The sequence below is a fragment of the Phoca vitulina genome, unplaced genomic scaffold (assembly GCF_004348235.1).
Source record: "Phoca vitulina isolate PV1807 unplaced genomic scaffold, GSC_HSeal_1.0 scaffold38, whole genome shotgun sequence".
Taxonomy (NCBI): domain Eukaryota; kingdom Metazoa; phylum Chordata; class Mammalia; order Carnivora; family Phocidae; genus Phoca; species Phoca vitulina.
This window is the reverse complement of record NW_022589741.1, coordinates 5,456,541-5,477,734: the sequence shown is the minus strand read 5'-3', so window position 1 is coordinate 5,477,734 and position 21,194 is coordinate 5,456,541. Positions and strand designations below refer to the sequence as shown.

At 38.4% G+C, this 21,194-nt stretch overlaps 1 protein-coding gene across 2 annotated transcripts in view; it reads left to right on the top strand.

The window, feature by feature from the left end:
* Positions 1 to 21,194, top strand: part of LOC116646874 (protein NPAT) — a 58,318-nt gene extending 37,124 nt beyond the window's left edge. The window contains exons 9-18 of one of the 2 annotated variants that reach the window (XM_032427854.1): positions 258 to 349; positions 429 to 516; positions 4,768 to 4,864; positions 5,466 to 5,594; positions 7,752 to 9,416; positions 10,884 to 10,999; positions 11,075 to 11,183; positions 13,929 to 13,989; positions 14,081 to 15,239; positions 16,504 to 21,194. In XM_032427854.1, the coding sequence (XP_032283745.1) occupies positions 258 to 349; positions 429 to 516; positions 4,768 to 4,864; positions 5,466 to 5,594; positions 7,752 to 9,416; positions 10,884 to 10,999; positions 11,075 to 11,183; positions 13,929 to 13,989; positions 14,081 to 15,239; positions 16,504 to 16,581 (3,594 nt within the window). In that variant the 3' untranslated portion in view covers positions 16,582 to 21,194. Of the gene's footprint in view, positions 1 to 257; positions 350 to 428; positions 517 to 4,767; positions 4,865 to 5,465; positions 5,595 to 7,751; positions 9,417 to 10,883; positions 11,000 to 11,074; positions 11,184 to 13,928; positions 13,990 to 14,080; positions 16,455 to 16,503 lie in introns of those variants that run through there. The other variant, XM_032427853.1, reaches the window with a different exon arrangement.

Genomic DNA, 21,194 nt, shown 5'->3' with positions numbered 1-21,194 from the left:
TGCAACATAGTAGGGCATTTTACTGGAGTCAGATTATTAAAAACCTTGTATGAAAATTTCGAGTTTGGAACTGTTTTGTAATCAGTGAAGAAAGAGTTGGTGAGGGACCTGTGGTAACACTTGTGTAGTATTCAAGTATTTATACAAACGGAGCCACGGTAACTTCTGAGTTTCCACCTAGATTTATTAAAACTAGCTAGCTCCCGCTAACTAGAAGGTCTACCCTATTCTTTACTAATATTGACTTTCTTTTCCAGCAAATGGTTATTGAAAATGCACGAGAAAAAATATTAAGTAACAAATCTCTTCAAGAAAAGCTTGCGGAAAACATTAATAAATTTTTGACTAGGTAAGCTATGTGTTGATGATGCCTAACTGTTTTCACCTAGTTGAGAGCTATGGTAAAAATTTTTCTTTCTGTATTACAGCGACAACAATATTGCACAAATACCTAAGCAAACAGAGAGCAACCCTACGGAACCAGAGACTTCAATTGATGAACTCCTGGGACTTCAGGTATAGGTTAGGGTGTGTGTTTGTAGTGCATGTACTCCTAGTTAAAACTGATGGTGTTTTGGTTTCATTTCAAAACCATGGCCAAGAAGTGCCTTCTGGCTCAGTCAGTACAACATGCGACTCTTGATCTTGGGGTTGTAAGTTTGAGCTCCAAGTTAGGTATAGAGATTACTTAAATAAAATAAAATCTTGACCAAAAAAAAAAACCCATTGCCAAGAGATGTATAAAATTATTTAAGATAATAATTTTAGATAGAGATTTCCTTCATTATCCAAGCATAAATGTAACCTGTTCTTGAAAACGTATTAGTGAATTTTCAAATAATCAGTGTAAATTGTACTGTTTAAATGGTAAAAGTAGTAAGACATCTCTAACCCATTTAATAGCTCTAATTCTTCCACGTTATCAGTGAAACCCTTTACTGTAGCCGTGCGGCAGTCGGTCGGGGGTATCTAAGTACTCAGTACTTAAAGATGCGGAAGTGGGTATGTTTGTGTCGCAGCGCTACTGTACAACGTGGATAAATTGCATTTCTTTTACATTGCTACACACGGCATAAAAATGTACGGAAACGATGAAATCATGTTAAAGGTATATAATGAATCCAAGTAAAATGAACAAAACACTTTAAAAAAGAAAGGTTACTAACTAAATGAATAAATTGTGTGAAGTTTACTGCCAAGAGAAGGAAGATGGGATTGTAGTTACTGTTGCTATTTAGTGATGGTGAAGATGGAAGAACATCAGCTGGTAAAGGAAGACTTTAACAATTTATCTTTTTTTTTTTTTTAAAGATTTTATTTATTTATTTGACAGAGAGAGACACAGCGAGAGAGGGAACACAAGCAGGGGGAGGGGGAGAGGGAGAAGCAGGCTTCCCGCTGAGCAGGGAGCCCGATGCGGGGCTCGATCCCAGGACCCTGGGATCATGACCTGAGCCGAAGGCAGATGCTTAACAACAGCCACCCAGGCGCCCCGACAATTTATCTTTAGTATTTGTTCATGTGTTTTTAAAAAAAAAAAAGATTTGTTCATGTGCACATATCCTTCCTCAAGAGCCGCTGAGATTGTGATGGTAACTCATCCTTTGACTTGGACTCTCGGACAGTGTAATCCATTCTTGTTGCCATGCCCACCAAACGAATTCATTATAGCAGGTTTGCTTTCAGGTGAATTCTAGATAAAAACCACTGAATTTTTTTTTTTTTTTGGTCTTTCCTTCAGAATACTTTAAAAAAAACAATTTGCTACATTTTCCCGTAGTGAAGTTCAGTAAATTTAACAAAATATGACGAACTTTTTAAAGCGACTTTAAATTATCTACCAGTACTTCTTTTTAAAAACTTCTCCTGTCTTAATGTTTAACAAATGAATACACCCTATTCTAAATTTTTATAGTCTTCAATTGCTTGTTTATATTTTCTCCACAAACATCAGATACTTCCCATAATCAAGGCACTGTGCTAAATATTGTGAGACGTTGTAAGAGAAGACAACCCTCTGCCCTTGCTTTGTAATGTTGTATATTTGGGAAAAGTTAAATTCAGATTTAAATAACTTTTTAAAAGAACAGCAAGACAAATTGCCCAACTGAGTAGTAAAAACATCAGATTCACTGAGAAGTAATTAGCCAGTTGTATAAATAGGTGAAGTAAGAATTTTAAAAATACTTACAAGTCTTTGTGACCTTGCAGAAGGCAAGATTTCTTAGGCTACACAAATCACTGTTAAAAAAAAAAAAAAAAGCTTCCTTAAAACTTAAAATACCTGCTTATTAAAATCATCATTAACAAAAAATTAAAAGTCAAACCACCAACTTGGAGAAAATACTCCTAACACATGCATCTGTCAAGATATTTTTATCCGAAGTATAGAAAGAGCTTCCATAATCAATAATAAAAAGATAAACCACCCATTTTAAGAAAGGGGTGAAAGATTGGACCAGACAAAAGAAGATAGAGGAATGGCCACTAAGGCCATGAAAAAATAACTATTTGTCATTTGGGAATTGAAAGTTAAGAATACAGTGAGATACCGTTTCACATTCACTACAATGGCTGAAAGTTAAAGATCTGACAATACCAGATGTTCACAAGGATGTTAAACTGGAGCTCTGAAAAATTGCTGATGAGAAGTTATGAAATAGTATAATCTGTTCGGAAAACTGATAGCTAACAAAGTTATGTATACACCTATACACTTTCCTTATGATCTGGCAGTTACTAGGTTTTTACCCAAAAGAAATAAATATGTTCACATATGTTTATAAAAAGACTTCTGCCAGAATATTTGTAACAGCTTTGTTCCTAATAGACAAACACTAAAACCAGATGTCCATCGACAAAAAAGGAATACACAAATTTTGACAGTCATAGAATACTGGTGAAGAATAAAAAGGACTGAGCTACTGATACACATAACAACATGGATGAATTTCAAACATATATTGATCAAAGAAGATAGACTAAAAGAATGTATGTATATAGTGGTGTGCTTCTATTTATATGAAGTTCTAAAACAGGCAACACAAATTCATGCTGATAGAAATCAGAAATTGTTTGGGTGAGGATGAGGGTACTAATTTGCCAAAGGAGGAATGCTCTAGAAAAGGGAATGGTGTGTATAGATGTGTGATTTTCTTGGGCGGTGGAAATGTTTACCTTTTTTTTTTTTTAAAGATTTTATTTTTAAGTAACCTCTACACCCAACAAGAGGCTCGAATTCACAACCCTGAGATCAAGAGTTGCAGACTTCCACCAACTAAGACAGCCAGGTGCCCTGTTTCACACTTTTTATTGGAGTGGTGGTTGCACAGTCCTTAAAATTGTCAAAGCTCACTGAACTGTGGACTTAAGTTCTTTGCATTTTAGTGTGTGTAAATTATAGCTTGAGTTTTAAAAATATTAGAAGATTGATTTGCAGTTACCTTTGGAACATTCATTTCAGGGTTCTTTTGATTCTAATATTTACAGTTGAGAATAAAATGACTTACTAGAAAAATGCATTTCGTCAACATTAATTTTTATAAGACTGTATCCAACGTTTCATAATTCGATCACATTGTGTTCTCGACATTATTTACATTACTGTATTTTCAAGTTCCTGGATATAGAAACAGTTGTTCAAGCTCCCGGACTCCTCCCAAATCATATTTCATTGAGAATTGTTGATGTTCTCTGTACATCTTCATAATTAAAGTGAACTGGCTCTTTAATTTCAAACAAGTTTTTCTTTTCATTTTATACGCATTTTTATAAAAACTCCCAAGCTTTTATCAGTTCATGAAAGTTCCACTTTAACTCTTGTTCCATGTGAATTTCCTGTCTCATGGGATTCAAATGTATGCCTTACTAATCTTGAAGAATATGACATTGTGGGATGATTTATAAATAACTAAAATTGAGAATTTTAATTCTCTATTAGAGTAAATGAAGGCCCTAGTCTCTCTGACAAATAAAATCTTAGAATAAATGTGAACAGACGAGCAAGGATTGTACAACATTTGAAGAAAGCATTTAATATTAAGAGACCAAAGCAGAGAGATAAAAGGGGCAAGATTTATATAGAAGTCACCCAAACTAATAGGAAAATAGATCAGATTTGCAGTTACTAAAGACAGGGTATTGGTTGGGGGTTGAGTTGGGGGCGGGATTGGAAGAAGGTGGTCAAAAATACAAACTTCTAAATAAGAGATAAATAAGTAGTGGGCTTTAATGTACAGCATGATGACTAGTTAACACTGCTGTGTTGTATATTTGAAAATTGTTAAGAAAGTAGGTCCTAAGAGTTCTCACAAGGAAAAAAAATTTTTCTTATTTTTGTATCTGCATGAGATGATGGATGTTAAAACTAAACTTACTGTGATCATCATTTCACGGCATATGTAGGTCAAGGCATTACGCCGCACACTGTAAACTTAGTGCTGGATGTCAAGTTGAAGCAAACATTTATAGTGTGACTGAAGTTGTATACACACACAGATAACTGTAGTTCCTATGTTCATTTTATTTTAATTTTGGGAATATATTCACCAAAGCAGTTAACTCTAGGAAGTAGAATTAGGGAACAGTCACTTCTACCTTCTGGTGTGGTTGTTTTTATTTGTTTCAAATGACCCTAGTGTTAGAATCAGAAGAAATTTTCATGGAGGGAAGTAATTATTTATAAAAAATGAGAGTATCATATGCCCCCTAATTATTTTGCTGGTATTAAGCCAAATACTAACTCCATTAGGATGACTTTTTTTGCAGAGTGAGATCCACATGTCTGAGGAAGCCATACAGGATATATTGGAACAAACAGAATCAGACCCAGCATTTCAGGCACTTTTTGATCTCTTTGACTATGGTAAGGAGACCATTTCAAGGCAGTTAGAAGAAAAAAGTTTCAGTTTCTTTGGCAATTTAACCAGACGGAAGCAACATTCCCAGAGCATCTGAAAAAATGTCCTGTTTTCATCAAAGCAAACATATGGCTATGAAAGGGGGGGTGGGAGTTATTTTTTTCTTAAACTTGAGCTGTAGAAATGGAGAACCTTTTGTATATGTTGTGAGCATTATTGGCAGTCAGCACGAATACGTTGGCATCACTACTGCACATACGTTGTCCTAAACACAGCTGGGTCGTACGGAACACAGGAGCTTGGCCGCTGTTCTCAAAGTGTAGTCTCCATCCCAGCATACAACATGATCTGAGAACATGTTAAAAATGCAAATTCTTGGATTCTCCAGATGATTCTGACACAGGCTAAAGTTTAAGAACTACCAGTCTGTTGGAAAAATCTTCATTTTTGTCAGTGATATACAAGGCGACGTGTTAAAAACATCCAGAAGCCCGTAACTGCAACATGAAGTCTGACATTTGCTTAGTCACCCTCAGGCTGTATTAACTGATGCTTGTTTTTATTTTGATAATTTAACCAGTTGTTTCCCTGTTCCCTTTTTAACAGGTAAATCAAAGAATAATAAAAATATGTCACAAGGCATTTCCAGTCAGCATCTGGAAACCAACACCAGTGTAGTCTTAGCAGATGGAACTAATCTAGCAGTTAAAGGTCCTTTTGAAACAGAACAGTCTGGTAAGAATTTGGTTTTGTTAATATCTTCCATCTAAATCCTAATATCAGTTTCAGAATTTCAAAGGCAGACAATACTGTTTAATTTGGAAGTTGTTCAAATTGCCACATAGGATTTGTTGTGTGTGTTTTTTTTTTAAATTTTTTCTTCTCATTAAAGAAAAAAAAACCCCAAGCCTTTTAGTAATTTGAATAAAAGGTGAATTTTTAGTACTCATTCTTTTGTGATGGAATAGATTCTTGACATGCACAATTTAGTATTAATGGTGTGGTCCAGTTTGACAAAAAACAATAACATTTAACATAATTTTTTTGTGGCATAAATTCAGATCCTTGCTATGTAAGGTTAGTATGTGGTATTAATCATTCAGCCTGGTAAGCAAGTTCAGCTGACTGCTCAGCATCCATATCTCACTTATTTCAAGGAAATTATATACTGTAGTGATAGTCTTGCAGTATGGATCTTATAAGGCTTTAGGTCATATTCCTATGTGTCTACTAAGTCAGTTTTTTCACTTCTGCCTCCCATACCGGTGAGGTAGCAGTGGGGTACCAATACGGCGCATAATTGACCCACAGTAACTACTTACTGACTGAGGGAAGGCAGTGAATGTGTCCATCTTACCTCCTTTACATATCTGCCAATTGTTTTAATTTTGTAAAACGTAACACTTATACAGTAGTGCACAATAAAAATATGTGTATCTCATTGAATTATAGCCAAGGAATTACCCTGTATAACCATCTCCCAAATCAAAAATAGAACACTGCCAGCACGAGAAAACCTCGCTTCATACCCCTTCCCAACACTAAACCCTCCAGCTTTTTCTCAGAGATAACCATTACTCTTGCATCTCACACCTGCTAAACTTTGTGCCTTTTTAGTATCACCTTTATCCGTTCTGTTAGTAACAAGTTATGCCAAAGTCATCTTTTTTTGTCTGTCTTCTTAAATGCTGTTACCCCTCCAACTGCAAAAAAAAAAAAAAAAACCTGATGGCTTCCAAGTTTCACATCATGTCTTCCAAAAAGTAGTTTGGGAATATCTCAGACTACCTTCCCACTCTGAATCCTCTGCCTACACTGAAGCCCAGTCCTCTAATTCTTCTTGGACTGGATTACACTGTCATTTTGTGTGGAAGATTATGCTTCACTTAAGCGCTCTACTGTGCACAGAATGAAACTCGAAATCTCGTTCTCTCAAAGTCTCACCACTTCACTGAAACTGACGTGGCCTGGACGTAATTTCTGCCCGTCTCCCCTCAGAAGGATTCAAACGTTCTCTGAACCAAAGATTATTTACCAGTGTCACATTAACAGAATCATAGGTGACAGACATTTTTCCAGATTTTTCCCTATGTTTTTCATATTGTTACTGTTACTGTTCTCTGTCCTACACTGTGAGTGCTCTATGACACAGTATGTCAATGCTGTGTTACTTCCTGAAACGCCCTTTCTTCTTACTCCAGCGATCACATTTCTTTTCTTTTTTAAGATCTCCTTTTTAACACTTTGTCACATCCGTTAGGCAGAAAGAGTTGCCTTTTGCTCCTATACTATTACAGTTTTTACATGTTTTATCATCTCTTTCTATGTCTGCTTCCCTTAATAGACTGATCTCCCCAAGGGCGGAGACTAGGTCATTCGTCTTTTATCCCAGCCCTAATCATGTGGTTGATGATCTTTAATAAGTGTGTGTTGAAGATTCCAAACAGGACATGAGAACATCAAATGTTGATCATACAAAATGCACTTGGCCCATTTCACCTTGAAGAATACATCTGGTAAAGTAAGGTCAACAGAAATGGCACAAGTTGAAAAGTCAGCTATTTTGAAAAACACTGCACATGTGGGGCCAGTTTTTTTACATACTGATGAACATTAGATGTTCTTAAACCTATATACTTTTTCCTTCTTTGTGTCACTTGTTTTCTAAGAGGTTTGAAAAACAGTTTGGCCCTTGTTTAAAAAGGCATCAGTAATTTTTTTAAAAAGTACCTGTAAGTTTTTTGATACTCGGAAAACGTGAGATACGGCTTTTCAGACTTCTGCTAACTGGTATATCAAAGTTGAGTTACTTCCAAGGAGGCAAAACAGTCAGCGTGACTCCCTCAGAAATGATTACATATTCACTGTCTCTACCATCCTTATATTTTGCAGATGATCAGTCTGGGCAGCCCCCATTTTGTGCATCCTATCAAAGTGAAGACACCTCAAATGCTTTGAAGAATAGCAGCAACCATGAGGAGCTTGGACAGGAAGCCCAGGAACACTTTCCTCAGATAGGCTCTAGCATCCAGAAAAAGGCATTTAAAACAGTTGTACCTAATGGACAGAAGTGTAACCTTGATATTACCTTTGAGTCTGTGCCTCATTTGAATGACTTTAACCAAAGAGTAAATGCTGATGCTGAATGTAATCAGCGTTGTGCTGAATTGTACACCCATCAGATGCCCACTGACAGCGCCGTGACAATGGAGGTTGGAAAGCCTTCTCTGCTGTCCAGCACACCGCAGGAGCCTCCCTTGCAGCCTGACCCGGCCGCTCTGCCGTCATTTGTTTCCCTTGGTGGTGAAACCAACGGTGAAAACTTAATTCTCTCTGGGAAGAGTTCTCAGCTTTTATCCCAAACTATTCCATTAACTGGAAAGACATCTAAAACAAGTCAATTTTGTGAAAGCTCCAACAACACAGCAAGACTTAAAACTACTACTCTCCCTGGTTCTAAGTCAGACCCTAGAGAAATGCACCAGAATAAAACTGAGGTTCACGGTGGATTGCCAGTTGCCTCACAATGTGCAGACTGCCAAGATAATTCTTCATTTCCAGGTAAAATACTACCTGTGTCAGTTGAAAGTTCAGGTTTAAACGTATCCGAACAAGTAGACATTCGTCTTGAAGATTCAGTGTCTTCAGTTAAACAGCCATCTGAGGATTCATCAGTACCTGAGTTAAGTCGTACGGAAAAACATGAAAGTCAGCCCTCCACGTCTGAGAAAGTCGCTGTCGATTCACAAGAGCCTGCGTCTTTAAAAGAAGATGGAAATAGTATTTTTCTCACTTTAGGGGAAGCTGGTAACTGTGGGGAGGTTGCACTGATGGCTCCAGAAGGTCATCCTCTGGAAGAGAAGCAGTCTCTTCCTTCAGAATCTGTGTGTGCTTCAGTGGGAGATTCTCCCCCGGAGTCCCAGAAGACTAGTGAAAAACCTGCAGTGGACAGTTCAGCAGACATAGATACATCAAATATTGTCTCTCTCAAGATTATCATTAGTGACGATCCGTTTGTTTCCTCGGATACTGAACTGAACAGTGCTGTTTCCAGTATCAGTGGGGAGAACTTGCCGACTATAATACTGTCCTCTCCTGCCAAGTCTCCTGCCAAAGATGCAGAGTTAGTTAAATGCCTGTCTTCAGAAGAGACTGCAGGTGCCGTCCCATCTGCTGACAGACTGGGGGATTCCGCACCAGGGGAACAGGGCCTTCTGGCCCGCAGACCTGAGGACTGTGCCGGAAACGGCGCTCAGCACGAAGGCAGCAGCTCCTTCTCACCCACTGTCACACCGAGTGTCCCCAAGGACGGGGGGTACATACAGCTGATGCCGGCTGCGAGCACGACTTTCGGCAACTCAAGTAACATTCTCATAGCTACCTGTGTGACCGATGCAGCAGCCTTAGGGACAGCTGGAAGTCAGTCTAATGTGGTGGTGGTGCCTGGAAATTCTGCCCCCGTGACCGCTCCACCACCCCTGCCCCAGTTACAGACACCCCCGAGGTCAAACAGTGTGTTCGCTGTCAACCACACTGTGTCACCCAGCTTTTCACAAGGTAACTTTAAGAACACACTGCGGTTCATTTCTCTGGAATGGGACCTAATTTCTCGTGTGTGCATTTATTGACTAGGAGGAACGAAATCGTAACTGGACAGTGAGAAAAGACTGAAATTTGTGATTATGCCCCCTCTTTTCTCTCCCTGATGAATTCAGCCATACCTTGTTTTAAATCTGCTATAAGTTATGAAATTCATTGGTTTCAGTGATCTTGGAAGATGGAGCTGAGGATACATTCATCTGCCTTTCCTTACGTGTTGCTTCCCAAGCTCCTTTCCCCCTTTTCTTAATATTGTAGGCATATAATAAAATCTGAATAAATACACACAATTAACTAGTAGCCTGATGGATCTGTTTGAAGTGTTTAAAATAACCTCTTTTAAAAGAGGGGCCAGGGGGCGCCTGGGTGGCTCAGTTGTTAAGCATCTGCCTTCAGCTCAGGTCATGATCCCGGGGTCCTGGGATCGAGCCCCGCATTGGGCTCCCTGCTCAGTGGGAAGTCTGCTTCTCCCTCTCCCTCCCACTCCCCCTGCTTGTGTTCCCTCTCTCGCTGTGTCTTTGTCCAATAAATAAATAAAATCTTTAAAAAATAAAAGAGGGGTCAGAATGACTAAAGACTGTGGGACTTCAGCGGAAGCTCAGAGAAATGAAGTTGTGGTTTGAGTGAAGGGAGGGAGTTGTCAAGTGTAGGTGGGTATTTGAGAGACTGAAGTGGGTGTTCGTGAAAGTGAGCTCCACCTGACAGGAGCAGTTAGTGAATATAAGGAAAAGTTTGATTTAGGGATAAAATAGGATAGCCACAGACTATAGTGTTGACTTCTAAGGACCATATAAGCATTGTCATTTCCCCTCAGTTTTGACCGTTGGTACATTTCTCTGGACCCTTTCTGACCAGTACCACTGAGATGATAGGTTGGTGTTCTGAGCAGGTCTTGGGCCGTTAACATTCAGCTGAGACTCTAATTTTGTGGTGTGATTCAAATTTGAAAACTTCAGCATCATGTTTCTAATCAGTTTCATTATTATACCCAGAAGAATCAACATATAACTGTAATGTGATCTCCTGACTGTGAAGTTTAATGCTTAGAATATTTACCTTGACCAAATGCAATTAGATTACTTTTGAATATTCAGATTGATTTTTTCTTAATTTGTTAGACTTGCTCTTGTTCCTAAAGTTTTTTAAGGACAGAAGATTCTAGGGGCGCCTGGGTGGCTCAGTCGGTTAAGTGTCTGCTTTCAGCTCAGGGTCCTGGGATCAAGCCCCACATCAGACTCTCCACTCAGCGAGTCTGTTTCTCCCTCTCCCTCTGTGATCTCTCTCGCTTTTGTTCGCTCTCAAATAAAATCTTCAACAAAAAAGTAGATTCTAAGGTAAAAGGATTATAATTTTAGAAAATTTAAATTAATAGTTACTTTGGAGTCTTGTTTGAGAGAGATTCTTATGGAGATTTTTTTTTTTAAGGATCTGCCATCATAATTGCTTCTCCCGTCCAACCTGTGCTCCAAGGAATGGTGGGAATGATCCCTGTGTCTGTGGTTGGACAGAATGGAAATACCTTTTCTGCTCCTCCTCAGCAGGTAAGATTTCTGAACTGAAAATGGCACAGCGATGCTTTTCAAACCGGGAATCACTCATGGCCGCTTCTCTTCTAGCTCCTTCATATGCCTTTGGCGGCACCTGTATGCAATAGAAGTATCCCTCAAATCCCCATCCCTCCAAAATCTCAGAAGACTCAGGGACTAAGAAACAAGCCTGGTACAGGTACATTTTTACGTTCATTAATGTCCCTTTTATGTCTGTATGCTCATTGGTTTACAGCAGCACCACAGTGTTTGTTTCTGAATACCTGTTTCATTCCTAACAGGTGATTTCCAGTCTTTGCTTAAAGTTGGTTTTTTTTGTTTGTTTTGTTTTGTTTTTAGTTATCTAAACTAAAAGGCAAATGGAGCAAAATAGAGTTCAGAAAGAGACCATGTACTTATGAGAACTTGTATGTGGTGGATATAGCATCAGAAGTCACAGAGGGCAGGAAGGATCGTTCTAATAAATTTATTGGCTGTTATATATGTTATAGGAAAAAAATTAGATCCCTTCCTCAAACCATACACAAATCATCTAAGATGATTAAAGACCTAAAAGTGTAAAGCAAAACAGTTAAGCAGTAAAAGAAATGTAAGAGAATATCTTAGAGACAAAGGGATAAAAGGATTGCTTTATAAAAATGCAAAAAAACACAATTATAAGTGGAAAAAGTTGATAGCATGACTGCTCCAAAATTAAAGGTTTCTGTTCAACAAAAGACCCTATTTACAAAATAACACCAGGTCTTCATTGAGGGGTTGCGTCAGACTTCTGCCTCCAACTTCTCCATCTTCGTGGATGACAATGCCCACGTCGTCAGCCTACCCACCATCCTAGCCCTCAGAATTCTTGGACACCTTCCATTTCTAAGTCTTGATCTTCATGGCCCCTAATCTCTCCCATAGCTTCACCTTTAATGTTTCCTTTCGTACTACCCTGTGCAGTTTTTAAAGGCCAATGATCTGTCTCAAAATACTCTCATTCCCATACAGTGACGCTCTTCAGCCAGTAAGGGCTCCCCTTACTCGAATCCTCACTTTTCCCTGAACCTCCTGTTTCCTTCCTGGATTCCCTTCCTTCCCATCCAGGCTAGACCCACAATCCACCACCTCAGCCACTCTTCCAAGGACTCTTAAACACCTTCATGTGTACATTCTTCTACCATCCCCCTTGCCTTCCAGCCCTGGATCTTTCCAAACATCCCTCTCTGCCTTTGTACCTGGGCTTTTCAGCATTGCTTTAGAAGTGGGGCCGTTCACGACCACTTTAAAAATGTCTCACCCTCACTACTGCCACTTAGCAGCCATTTCAAATGTCTTCCTATCTTTCTTTCCCATTCCCCCTTCAAACTCTTCCAAACTCCTACAGCTCTTCTCCTACCCACCCAGTCCCCACCCTCCTCACTGTAGGCCAGTGATCTTCTCTCCCACCTGATCAGTAAGTAGTAAACTCCAGTTTCCCACAGCACTCCCATTGGGTGTGTACCTGTTCTACTTCCTCTCGTTCCTTTCTTACAGGAATAATGCTCTCATCCTTTCTGCAGTTAATGCCGTCTGCCTGCATCTTCTGTCTTCTGTATGTCCTATATTTTTCTTGTTTGGATCCTTCTTCCCTCTCTGGCTGTAAAGCTCCTTGGGTTTGTCTCACCTGCCAACCCTTCATCCCCAACTTCTGTCTCCCGTGCTTTCTTTATCCACATTATTGTCTTTTCTCATGTTTCCACTAAAACTGTTTAAACTGAGATCATCAGTGCCTCTGGATGTTTTCCATCCTGACCTTACTTCCCTCTGGCGGTTGACACTGTTGGTGGTTTCTGGACCCACCACTAAATTACTGCACTCCTGCCTTCGTGACTGCCTGACTCCAGACCTTCAGATTCGCCGTGTCTCAGGCTCCCTTGCTCCGCAGAGACCTTCTGCCTGCTTTTCTCCTTGGTTAATGTCACCATGCACTCCTCCTTGACCCTTCGTATCTGTGTGAACGCCCATCACTGTCTCCATCATCTCTTACTTGGACTATTGACAGCCACTTGAGGAGAATTTCGGATGGCAGTTTTCTTTCTTCTCTAGCCCACCTTCTCGACTACTGCCAGAGTGACTTTCCAAAGCACAAGTCTATTTATGCCTGTTCCCTCTTTAAAACTCTTAAGGATTCTCTCTGAAACTTCTTGCATAAGGCACAAGGTCCTTCCTAATCTCATCTGTGCCTACCTCTCCAGCTTAGTATCTTCCTGCTCTCCCACATAAATTCCTAAGTCCCTGGAAATTAAAATATGGCTATTAAAACTCCAGAGCTTGTGCTCTGCCTGACATAGGCTTGCAAACATGACAGTCGAATCAGCAAAATTTCAAAATAGGCATAATACATTGCTTTCTTTAACTTTCTGGACCTAAGGAGTACCCCTAAGTGCTATGTTGAACATTGTAATTCATAGATCCAGAGACTGGACTCAATACTTGCCTAAAGTTGAAGCAAGTCATTTGCTCCATATCTGTATTTCCTCTCTAAAATGGATGAATGACCATCTTGTCTTGTATCTAAAATTAGAAGCTGTGGGGGCACCTGGGTGGCTCAGTCGTTAAGCGTCTGCCTTCGGCTCAGGTCATGATCATGGGGTCCTAGGATGGAGCCCCGCATCGGGCTCCCTGCTCAGCGGGGAACCTGCTTCTCCCTCTCCTGCTCCCCCTGTTTGTGCTGTCTGTCAAATAAATAAATAAAATCTTAATAATAATAATAATAATAATAATAATAATAATTAGAAGCTGCTTTTTAAACCCAGTAGGTGAGAGTACTTCATTTGTTACATTAGCTGTCATTTGAAATTCTTCTCACGGTGTGTGATGTCTGTCCCATTTTCTTTCAGAGTAATGTACTCTTTCTCTCAGGAATGTTTTCCTTTTCTAATTATTTCATTTATAATTCCAGGAAAGCAGGTAAATAATTTGGTGGATTCATCTAGTCATTTAGTTGGATGTCATGCACAAAGGTGAGCATAAAAGTATTTTCCATCATAGATTCTTTGCTCAGATTGAAAACATAAAGGATTATGTTGCTAAAAATACTTGTTTATTTTGCAGAACTGAAGTGTCTGACAGGAGTATGGCCACAGATCTTGGGAAAAAACTGGAAGAAATGACAGTCCCCTTCTCATTAGAGAGCGTAGTTCCAGCTAGCAGACCATTCGAAAGCCACCGACGTGTGCTCTGTTTTGATAGCACTGCTTGTCCTGTGGCGGATTCGCGGGGCACGGACCATAAGATGGTGTCCCAGAACAAAGAAAGGAATGACATTGCATTTCCTAATCTTGAGTCACCCGTTGTGTCCTCCGCCTTAAAACCCCCTTCTAATAATGCTCTCAAAAGGGAGAGAGAGAGACCTCCTTTGCCTAAGATTTTATCTAAATCAGAAACTGCCAGTAGCCGACATGCAACCATAAAAGAAACTCAGTCAGAAAAGAAAGTTTCACCAACAGAAATTGTACTTGAATCTTTCCATAAAGCAACAGCTAATAAGGAGAATGAATTATGCAGCGATGTCGAAAGGCAGAAAAATCCAGAAACTTCAAAACTGTCAAACGGACAGCAAAATGGGGGTTTACGGAATGAGAAAACCATAGCTTCACTGCAAGAACTAACCAAAAAACAAGGCACATCCTCAAATAGTAAAAATGTCATTTCAGTAGGTGCAACTGTGAAGGATCCAAAACAAGAACAAACGAAATGTGCCAGTTCTCTGATTAGCCCACTAACCAAACATGCCACCGAAGTGTTGCCGGACGGCCAGTGGCCTAGCCCCGTAAATAGGCTCCCGGATAGTTCTGATGCACCTGTCCCCCGGACATCTGGCTCGGGGGCAGGGGACAAACATAAAGAAGAGCCTAGAGACGGTATGAAGGTGCCCTCTAGTAGGCGTTTTGGTGAAGACAGTAGCACAGCCAAGGTAATGGTCCCTCCTGTCACCCCAGACTTGCCTGCCTGTAGCCCTACCAGTGAGACAGGGAGCGAGAACAGTGTCAGCATGGCTGCCCACACCCTCATGATTCTCTCCAGAGCAGCCATCTCCAGGACGGCCTCGACCACTCCTCTCAAAGACAATACCCAGCAGTTCCGAGCATCTTCCAGGAGCACCACAAAAAAGCGGAAAATTGAGGAATTAGATGAACGTGAACGAACCTCTCGTGCTTCTAATAAAAATCTTGCAAATTCATCACTCCCAATGAAAAAGAAGAAAATAAAGGCAAGTTTGAAAGTCTTAATTTCAAAACCACACTTTTGCCCTTCCTTCAGTGCTCCCATTAGAGATCTCAGCATTTGTGCCGCAGCTACCTGACTGAACACTGGTCAAGACAGCTTTGGGTCTTGATTGACAAAATAGAGTCTGTAGCAGTGTGTCTCAGCCAGTGTGGTACGCAGAATTTGTCTAGGCGAAATGAAGCGTTTGCAGACAATTGCTAAGGCACTGAGTGGTGAACCTCTTTCTTGGGGAAAGGAGGTTTTTGTTTCTGTCGTGGTAGGAGCCAGGCTTTTTGGGAGAATAACATAAGGCATGAAAGATTGGGAAGCCACTATTGTGTGTGGAATTACCAAGTAAAAAACACCTTTGCAACTCCTACCTCTTGGGTTTTTTTCCCACATGTCCTGCCATCTCTTCCATTGGCTCTTACAGACGTTAATATGTTGGAGCAGTGTAAAAGTTAAATTTACCTGTTTTTTTCTTTGGGCAAGGTTATCTGTAGAAAGGTAATGCGGGGATAGCATTGAGAACCAAAACCTGTTTTTCCTAAAGCTGTGTAGCCACTTAGTAAATGAATTGAATAGAAAGAAAGGTGTTTAAAATGTCTTACGGCAAGTCCGGTGTCAGGGAAAGATTCATGGCTTCGATGCCATGCAAGCCTGGGTCTGAACCCCGCATCTCCTGCTTACTGGTTCTGAGACTGTGGTTAAGCCCGGAGCCTCTGGGGCTCAGCTGCATCCCTTGACGTGAGGCTACCACACGTCTTACCTGAGGCTGGAGGAGTAAACGTAGTGCTCTCGGATGCCCCGGGTGTGCTCCGTGTTTGGAACTGGAACGGTACCTGTTACTTGTAGTGAGGAAGGCTGCTGAGACTCTTCCTATGGTTTGGGGAAAATGACCACCTCCATAGAAAGCGTGGTCTGTCTTGTCTCAGCATTCACAAACTCTGAATTTGTTTAATGTCTTTTGCCCTAAACTAATGTTAAAGTACCACTGAAGTATAATTTATTAACTTTGGATTTATAAAATGTGTTGCTACTTCTCTGTATAACTAAAATTCCAACCAACTAAAAATTTTGGCAAAATTTTAGTAGTATAGGAAGAACCTGATATAAGGTTCTAAGTGAAAGTTTTTTGGCCTTGTTTGAGTTCAATATGTTAACTTAGGTTTATTTTTTCTTTTTTTTTTTTTCTTTTCTTTCTTTTCTTTTTTCATTTTTTTTTTTTCCCCTTCCCTTCCGATCTTTTTTTTTTTTTTTTTTGACAGAAAAAGAAGCTACCCAGTTCATTTCCAGCTGGAATGGATGTGGACAAATTTTTGTTATCATTGCATTATGATGAGTAAACATTCTGAACATAAAAGAACAGTAGCTATTTAAAACTCGTATCCCTTAAACTCTGAGTGTAGGGAGTGAGATATTGACAGACCCTAAAAGCATGACCTGCACTTTCCTTGTACTGAAACTTCACTTTATATCTGAATCATGCTGTTTCTGAAGCAGCTTCCTAGTTTGTAAATAGATTTACCTAGTATATTTTTTATTTTGGGAAAAACATTTGCAGAAATGTAAGTAAAGCCAATCTGCAAAACTGTATAGCTCTGACAATTACGTATTGTAAATATTGTATAAATCTTGTGGAAATAGAAGTTAAATCAACCTAGTGTTCTGACATTGTGTTTTTTGACTTGTGATCCCTAACTGAGGCTTATTCATCTGGAGTAGTTTCTCACTTTTTGGGGGGCGGGGGGGAATAATGTTTTTCCTTATAAAATTGCCTTCAGTAACTGTCATACAAGACATTTAAAGTCGGCCACAAAGTAGTACAAAGGTGATGACAACCTCAATTGGTGGTGGAGCGATCAGAAATGAACAATTTAGGTTTTTGCTAGAGTGAATACTTTATTACCCCTCCTTATAATTGCAGTAAAGATTATATTCCTGAAGTTTTACACTTTAATGTGTTTCTCCTGGTCGTTCTGGTCTCTTTGTTCTAAAGAGAGAATTTTGTAAACCATATCTGAGTGTTCTGATCTTTTGTTTATAACTTTCAGGATCTTTTACAGAACTTTAAATGTTTAGACTATTGAGCCATACAAAGTTTATGTAGTAGTTGAGATTTCTTGGTATGTATATACTTTTTCCCCATATACTGGGGATTTGAAGAATTGCACTAATTCATAGAACTTCATACATAGTAGTGACCAGTGCACATTTAATTTAAATCTTGTATTCTATGTTAAAGCTTGTATGGAGGATTATCTTCTGGTATCCTTTTAGAAAGCCATGTCCATCATAAGATGTAAAAAGAGAAATCATAGTTTTATATTTTAATTTAGTTTCTCCTAAAATGGGCTGTGTTAAATAACTATATCTGTACTTAGATATAGTGCATTGTCTCTGTGCCCCCTAAGGTGTTACAAAGAGTTACTCTCAAAAAGTCCTTAAGGAGAATGAAAGAGGTGCCTTCTCTGTACCAACTCACACACGTCAGCAAAGTTGAAAAATTGGTTTAAACTTTTAAATGAGAACAGAAATTATCATTAATATCTGACCGATTGTGCCTAGATTAAAGTATATTCTCTTAAGTGCTTTCTGTTTGGTTGAATATCAGTATTATCAAGGATTTTTTTCTACAGGTGTATATGTTGTTAAAGGGTCATTTTCCTCAGCCTTTTTTTTTTTTTTTTTTATAATGGGCCTTTAAAAAACTAAATCCATCCTACTCCTATTTCTCAGTGTGGAAATCACATCATAATTGCTGAACCTTACTGCAGAAATATGTCTTGTTAAAAATTTCTATGATATGGTGGGGGTCTGTTCCTACAGAACTACATATCATACCCGTAATGTTTATTTAACTCAACTCGATACTGTACTACAGTTAGGTTTGAATAAATGTTTTCATTAACTGCAAAAGTTTGAATTACTTTATATTGGCAGTCATTCTCATGTAGATACTTTCATTAAATTCCTTTGCAAGTCACTTTTTCAGAAGTTCACATAGTGTTGGAAAACAGATTTCCTTCTCATTCAATTAGTATGTATTAATAGGTGCTAAGTACTAAGAAGTCATACACAAAGTAAGTTCACTTTATTCAGGATTCTTAGGCACTAGCCAAGAGCTGCACTTGGTACGGTCCAAAAACAACTTACGTGCTTGCAGCTTTCCTTCATGTTCAAGAGCAAAAGTCCAAATTCCTGGACATAATCGTAGCGTATCCCGGGTGACCTATTTTAACATTCAGATGCCCAGGGACTGCATTTCAGGGTCAGAGTATATACACCATAAACTACTTGTGGCTACTTTTATAACTACATGTAAGGATCCACTCTTTATTTTGGACATTATTTAGTGGTTAATGCCCTCAACGTGTGCCAAATCTGGGAATTTTTGTAATTAAAAGAATTTATTATTTTAGCCCTGGATATTGTTATAACCTTTTAGTAGTATGTTGAAACATCCATCAGCACTCAGCCAAAGGCTAGATGTCATGACTTTTAAGGAGAGTAAGTATGAAGCTTCAATAAGATGTCATTTCAAATGCTTGTTATTATGTATTTTGCATTCATTATTTCTCAAGCCACCATCCTTTGGCCACAGGCTCAACTTCTTGAAATTCTGTATTAAGTTTTGACTTTATTATTAGATGTTTACTTTTAACAGACTTTTTTCTTTTTATAAAAAAATTAACATTTGGCATACTTTTTTCCTATTTTTCTACATACCTGAACTTAAACTGCAAATATAACTTCCTAATGCTTTTCAGTTTTTATATATTATAAAAAAAGAAAACCATGACAACCATTAAGAGTCATGTTAATTTATAAATGAACAAAAAGCTTAGAAAGTCTTTAAAAAAAAAAAAAAAAAAAAAACAGCACTGACAGATTTGTAACCAAATAGCTATTTATGTTATCCAGCTGTTTTCTTAGGAGACATTTTAGAGAGTGGAATTACCAAATTAAAAACTTAGTATACATCTTTTTAAGGATCTCAATACATTTTGCCAAATTATTGCAGAAAATTTTTTTCAGTTTACATTCCTGCCAGCAAATTATCATTTCTGCCATGGCATGTGCTTATCACTTACCAAAGATATAGTGAAAGACGTCATCACTGGTTTCTAGGCTTTTAGTTCTTATTAAAATTAGGAGTTAGCTCCCAGCCCATATAAAATTTGTTTTGATATCTGGTGTGAAATAAAGATCAGAGTATATTTTTTCCCTAAACATTTAACCACTTGACTCTGTACAACTGGTTAAGGTTTCTCTGTGCACACACATTTACTTAAAATGTCTCTCTTATTCTGTACTGACACAATTTCTTGTTCACAATTCTAAAATTCAAAAGGTTCTAACAACCAATTTTTCTCCCTAAGTTTAGCGTCAGAACTATTTAATGGCAAAACCTGACCTGATTTGACATGAGGCTACATGAATCTCTATCTCATTTGGTAGGGATATTCATATTTTATTACTAGAAAAGTAGTAATGTGCTTATTAAAATGTGCTGTTTGAGATTCAACAGGGTGTATGTGATATATACATCATGTTACTTTTTAAAAATCCTAAATATTCTGCATCGTAAAACCCAGCTAACCATAAAGATAGAAGACCAACGACTTTGAACCTGTGTTAAATTTACACATCGTTACATACACTGTAGTATGTAGATTACTTTGTACCACTGATCAAAGCATTATAGCTTTGTGTCCATTTTAACTATTCTTCCAAGTATTCACTCCTTCCATGCTTCCCGGTTAACTTTTTAGAATCACTTGTTTTACTTCAAATTAAAATTCTTTTGGAGCATTCATTTGAAGTACATTGATCCTATAAGTTAACTGATACTGAAAGAAGCAAATGGTAAGGGCAGTATGGTGAGTATCCATAGCTTTGTAGTTACCGCTAGTCTTATAAATTCCTTGCTAAACTGGGTATTTTGTTGTTTGTTGTATTCTTAAAGAACTGTTCCATTGTTCTAACTGGTTATTGCTTTTTTAGTTAGTGTAAAATTCTTATGGAAACATAACATAGAAAAAGTGCACCAACTATTAAGTTCACAATTCAGTGGATTTTCTAAAAGTATTCACATCCACTTAATTACCCAGATCGAGACCAGCACATTGCCGGTACCCTAGAATCCCTCTAGTAACTGCTAACTCCCAGGGTAATAATTATCCTGACTTCTACCACCACAGTTTCAGCTTTTTTTTTAACAGTTTATGTATTCATGCGGTATATAGTCTTTTATAACTTCTTTTGCTCAGCAGTGCAAGATCCACCCATGTATGTAATTCAGATGTCTTCTTCCATGCTATGTATTTTTTCCTTGTGTTTATCCATGTTGTATTACACCACAGTTAATCCATTTTATAATCAGTGAACATTTATTTTCAGTTTGGGGCTATTAGAAATAGAACTGTGAATATATTTGTACATTTTTTGGGGTGAATGTATTAGAGTTCTCAGTTGGATATGTATTCAGTAGGGTTGCTGGCTCTTAGGGTTGCATATATCCAACCCTATTCAGATTTTTCAGTTGTCCAGAGTGGTTTTACCAAATCCTACTACTATCAACAGTGTAAGGAGAGTTCCATTTGTTCTACATCATTGTCAGTACTTGGTATTTTCGTTTTAGCCATTTTGGCGGTGTATATTGGCATCATAATGCAGTTTTACTTTAGTTCTTCCTGATAGAACTGAACACCATTTCATATGCTTACTGGCCATTTGGATGATGGGTCTCCTCTTGTGGAGTATGAGTTCATATCTTTTGACCACTTTTGTATTGAGTTGTCTGCCTTTTTTCTTACTGATATGTACATGTTCTTTCTGTGTTCTAGATACAAGTCCCATTTCAAATAGAAAAACTGATGTCTGAATATTTTACCATGTTTTTCTTCTAGCAATTTTATTGTTCAACCTTTTGTATTTTGATTAATCATCCAATTAA